We start from the raw sequence: 5,709 nt of genomic DNA on the forward strand, positions 1-5,709 counted from the left end.
TGAAAGTACCTGGAGTAGGCTAAAAACCCAATACAAAGTGGAGCAAGTTTCCACATAGTTCTGTAAGAAAGAAGTAACATAAGCCCAATTATAATGTCAGCGTTATGATTTACCTGGAAAGTAACTTTAACATAGGTATTTCTAGGGTTCCCAATAAACTATGTATTTTTGTGTGGATTATCGTCAAGTAATTTTTATTGATTTTTTGTATTGATTGCATTGTTTACAGAAAATCTATTGTTACTCAGAGAGGAGGAAAAATAAGAGAGAAACCATTCATCTCATGAAAGGATCAAATATAAATTGGGAAGTAGTATAAAACCCTTGGATGACAAAAATCTAGTATGTGATGAACTACTCTAATTGTCACTTTATTGTTCTCCAACCAATGGATAAAAGGTGAGATGTCCTACCATAGTTAATTACATTATAGTTTGTGGATTAAAAAGCCAGAGTGATTTCCTTCATCTCATCTCTGTTTCCACAGCTCTCTTTCTAACAAGTTTGTGCAAATCTCACCGAGCTTAATTTTATTATCATATTCTAAGTGGTGAGATAGGGAAACCATAGCACAATAATGTGGAGTATCATGTGTTATATATAAAGATACATCCATACTATTCTTCTAATTTCAACGAAATATGCCACTTCTTTAAACACAGACAAATAGCCTTTTCATTCTCAAGATTGCATGCATTTAATTACTAGTGCTTGTGTTTCCATATACACGGGGGGCATGCTGTGTATACAAATGACTGATCGAGTATGGTCTTTTTTCTTTTGTACTTCGACTTCAACCAAGAAGGTAGAGACTGAGAAGGTTACTACCACGATGATGTTGATGAATAAGCCATGTTACACTCCACTGACAAACTGAGGCTAACACAAAGACTTCTACCCTTTACTATTTCCAGTATGTTCTCTGGATGTTAGTGGACAAGAAATCTATCAATTGTAACTGTGCGGCTATTATAATTAAAATATGTAATAAATCTCGTGATGCATGTAGTGGTACCAATTTTACCGTGTTTATGCACTTGATTCTAAGCCGGTGTGGATATACACAAAGGAAAAAAAAACATCGGTCTCTCACAACATTTCTGAATATAAAATACCCATTTGCAGATTAAGGTTGCTTACTCATCTACCTTTCTTAAGAAGTTGCTCCCTACTACTCCCTATTCTCTCATCATGCACACTGTCCACATCAGCTATGTCATTTCTCTTGACATGCAGCCTATCCACCTCACTAAGTGTGCCACATCATCATTTTCATGTTAATAATTAAGTTTCCCTGAACAAACTATCAAAGACCACATTCTCTTCGGGTGGAAACAAACCGATGGGGGGATTAACTCCGATGAGGCATGCGAGTGGTCCATGGGCCAGCTGCCTTTTTCCCTCCCGCATGCCACTTCTGTTTCCAAACGCCCCATCGTTTCTACTACCTTCAAGTGTTCTGTCTTCTCATCTTTCTCAGGCCCTGCTTTTCCTTGGTCTTGATCATTGATTCTAGCAGTGCGTCAAACCTGCGTGCACGCCATGCGTCCTCTGGCTCAGCCCATGCAGGTACGAGACACAACCTGCTTGGTGCAGGTCCAAGCCGCATCCATCACTCCACTAGGTAGCTTGCTCGCCACATCGTCATGATGGAGTTGTTTGACATGCGTGTGAGCTCCCTGCTCATGTCCATGGTTGCCCTGCGCAACAGCAATTTCTGCCGACTCGCCGTGCTGATGACGTCGTGAGCTCGGCAACGCGAAGTCACAGACGGGGCATAATTGTTAGATAGTAAGTGCCTAAGTAGGATGATCTGTTAACGTGTGATGGCTGTTAAAGGCTGGGATGCTGCTCTCGAACTTGAGTACGAGTACGTGTTGGCGACGTCGCCAGAGTGATGGAAACACAGCGGGTGGAGAGGTCGAGGCAGAAGTAGACGAGGGGCATTCCCTTGCACATAGCAACCGCATCATTGTGCAGACCTTTTCAATGGCGTCTGAATGGACACATAAGGTATTTTTTTTCTAACATGAACGCATCAGGTATCTTGGTGGCTCCTCTGTACTGCCCCTCACTCATCTTAATTATAGGCGCACGATTTATTGGGTTTTCTGTTTTTCAGTGATGGAAATCATGATGACGCCATACATGGGTACACCGAATATATCACGGGAGCCTAAAAAACCAATGACAAATCTCCCTCACCCATCTTCTATGAACGTTAGGTATCCTTCAAATTACTCATTAAATTTACCTCAAGCTGAACGTTTTTAGATTTGAAATCCACTTCCTTTTAGATTTGCAATGCTGTAGGTGTCTGAAGTATTTTGCTGCTGCCTAATTAGTGTTTTGCACTGTTGTATAAACGGTACAATTACATACCAGCATATCACACAAAATCAGACAAAAGTTCCGCTGCAACGCGTGGGGTATCTTCTAGTATTCTAAATAATGAGATAGGAAAAGCAGAGCACAATACTGCGGATTATCATGTGTTATATATAAAACCTAATGGAGGGTGGCATGTCTAAGTAAAGCAACAGATCATTAAAAATTTAGGGTACACCAAATAATTAGTTTCTCACCATGGCGACTTGAAGTGTAAGGATTGCTGCCCAAACAAAGATAAGGAGTCCAAACTCCTTCCAGTAAATGTTCTTCCAAATGGATACCTACAACAACAACCGAACTCTAGTCTTAGAGTCTTACACATAGTGCTTGAGAAGATTTCATGGTTTTCAGTTCACCGCTTCATCTGTGGGGGGTCTTGTCTCTACTATGTCATCGGATCCGGTAGGCGGTGTATACTCAATTCCATCACCTAGGAAATCAAGAAAATATAAATGGTAGTTCTATGTATTTTATGAACGCTGACTTATAGGTTTATTGATGTTACTGGATTGCTTTGATTTTTTCGCTGCCGCCTCCTGAAATGTTACAGAAAATTAAGAAGCTTATCAACATCCTTAACGATTTGTACTGTGGAAAAAATGTAAAGGAACAATGGTACTAGCGAGAGGATGCTGAAGAGAAGTAGTACCCTTATTAGTAGTGCTTCTTTCTTCCATGTTTGAACACCCTTCATAAAAGCTTTAGTTGAAGTAACTGGAATTCAAGTTTGGAAAGCATTCTGGAGTCAGCTACAAGCTAGATGGGGTAAATTTTGGGCGCAGTTTCAGGGTAGATCCGAGAACCTAGAGAAAGGATGATGAAGAGAACCGTGACAAGCCAGTCGGGGAATATCACATTGCAAATAACCCCAATGCTGACCCCCATCATGAGCATCGGTTGTATGAGCAGGGCTAGATCATAGTCTATCATTGGCATGTTGAAAGTTGGGTGTTTCAGCTTGAGGTTGCAGTACACGGTTGAAACAGCAGCTCCCGTGATCATACCTGTGGAAGAGATTCCGAGAAACAATCACAAAAGTAGTGTATTTTTGTGTATTATGATATATATGCTAAAAGTAAATCCGTGTCTAATTTTTGTGTGGGGAAAATCCATGTTTAATTAACGAATGGAATACTTGAGATGTATTCCATAGTTAAATTATAGAAGGGAATCTATCGGATTTATTTTGATCTAACTGCTACGGCAATCTACTACCCGGCAGAGTTGTAAGACATTAAATGGTCATTTTGACCTTCTCAATACTAAATTTCCACTTGAGTTCGTTCAAAGGGTATTTTGGGGCAGATGTTTCTAAATTAAGTTTGGAGAACATCTCAAACCATAACTAAAGGCTATTGCCGCCGTTCGTCAACACACGACTTGCTACAGACTATGAAGTAATTTTTTTGAACGTTAGATTATTGTGGTGGAAATGTACCATTAATTTTGCCATTAAAAATGTTTTCATAGTACAAAATTTTATAGATATAAGTTGAAAAGTAATGTTCAAAGGTACATGATGTAAATCATGCAAGTCTCTAAAACATCATCTATAGAAAGGACTTTACATCATCTATTTACAAACGGAGTTAATAATAAATAATGGCACAATATGTAGAAGAGCACCGTAAATGACAGATGTGCAGAGACTAGTTGCAAATGTTACAACCTAAACGCAAAATTAAGAACAATAATACTTATGTGTTGTAAAGTAAAAATGAACTGCATCCTCACATTTTGACATCGGAGTTGCCGACTTGGTATCAAAACCAACAATCAACGTCAGCATCGGCATGAAGATCCCACCTCCACCTAGCCCGCCAATGCTGCCAAGCGCTGCCGCGAAGAATCCAATGACTGACCCCAGCGCAGTTCGCCATCCAGCATTCAAGGGCTAAGTACAAGAAAATCCAACAAAACACACCAAATTAACACGGCACATATCAATTACTAGTGAGTCATGCGCCCGAGAGTAAGCCCAGAACGGGTCACGACGTCAAGAATTTGTCCATTTTTAGCTACAACACAAATTCTCCTGGAAAAATGAGTACTGACATATAGTTGAACAAACTGTGCAAATACAGCTTGAATGATATTAATAAAACAACAAAAGGAAGAAGGGCTTTCTAATCTCTATGGATCGTTACCGGCCAGACGTGTTGATGGGTGGTTCCGTCCAAGCTGGCCAGCTTTTGCAGGGAGCTCGCTTCGTCCGGCGCTGCTGCAACGGTGCCGGAGATGGAGAGGCCTGTGTCAGTAGCGCCAACGGCTGTGGTGGCCACAATGTACGTTATGGTAAGTACCGCGACCGCGTGCCATTTCCTTCCCATTTCACGCCCCTCCTGGAAATCCCAAAGGAAGAAGGTGCCAGTCCCTGACTTTGTTGATGGTTTCCTCAGAATGTTTGCGTGTGCAAGGAGCAAGATAGAAAGGCGGTTTCGCGTGCCTTTTGAAGGGAGGGCGTGGAGCGTGTGGAGCTGCATGAACTTAGCTACTAACAGAAGACTTGGATTATATTAATTAATACCACGTCTAGGCACACACTGCCAGATAGAAGATTTCCACAGCTTGCTTTTTTTTGGGAGGGGGAAATTCCACAGCTTGCTCGAAGCATGGGATACATGTACATCGTCCACCTGCTCTATATAATATTACAACAACAACAACAACAAAGCCTTTAGTCTCAAACAAGTTGGGGTAGGCTAGAGGTGAAACCCATAAAATCTCGCAACCAGCTCATGACTCTGGCACATGAATAGCAAGCTTCCACGCATCCCTGTCCATAGCTAGCTCTTTCGTGATCTGCCCTATATAATATTAATATAATAGAAAAGTACATCGTCCAGCTACCGGTTGGAGGAATGCCAGATTTGGCTAGTTTATGGGCTACCACTTTACAAGATCTTATAGTATCTTTTTTTCTTGACGTGTGATCTTATAGTATCTTACACCATTTTTTTAGAAAGGCCAGGCATAAATTAAAATAGCACACAATTTTGAAACACCATTACATAACCGATAAAACATAGGGAAATGCTTGCCTTGAACCGATCGATTCCATGCGAGCGTCTTCCGCCTCCGTGGCTGCCGGATCTGTTCTTGATCTGACGGCCAGGAGCCAACCTTGGCCTGTCATGTGGGTTGATCAGATGGCAATCTGTAGCTTCATCCAATAGTGAGGGAGGCGGTCGAACTATAAAATTTTATCCGCCGGCCGACGCGTTGTGTTCCCCTAAAACATAGCCTACGATAGATAAATAAACAGTACCGGCAATTTGGATGGATAGTTCAATAACTAAGTTTTATGTTACTTTCCCC

At 41.2% G+C, this 5,709-nt stretch overlaps 1 protein-coding gene across 1 annotated transcript; it reads right to left on the reverse strand.

The window, feature by feature from the left end:
* Positions 1-2,585: 2,585 nt before the first annotated feature.
* Positions 2,586-4,747, reverse strand: LOC119345545 (sulfite exporter TauE/SafE family protein 3-like; the record flags this gene model as incomplete). The annotated part of the gene is made up of 7 exons (XM_037615579.1): positions 4,539-4,747; positions 4,126-4,285; positions 3,195-3,395; positions 3,041-3,105; positions 2,897-2,927; positions 2,748-2,821; positions 2,586-2,672 (listed from the first exon to the last, which is right to left on the reverse strand). Coding segments are annotated over exons 1-7 (801 nt in total), but the record flags the coding sequence as incomplete, so codon positions are not given.
* Between the last annotated feature and the right edge of the window lie 962 nt (positions 4,748-5,709).

The sequence above is a fragment of the Triticum dicoccoides genome, unplaced genomic scaffold (assembly GCF_002162155.2).
Source record: "Triticum dicoccoides isolate Atlit2015 ecotype Zavitan unplaced genomic scaffold, WEW_v2.0 scaffold249496, whole genome shotgun sequence".
Classification (NCBI taxonomy): domain Eukaryota; kingdom Viridiplantae; phylum Streptophyta; class Magnoliopsida; order Poales; family Poaceae; genus Triticum; species Triticum dicoccoides.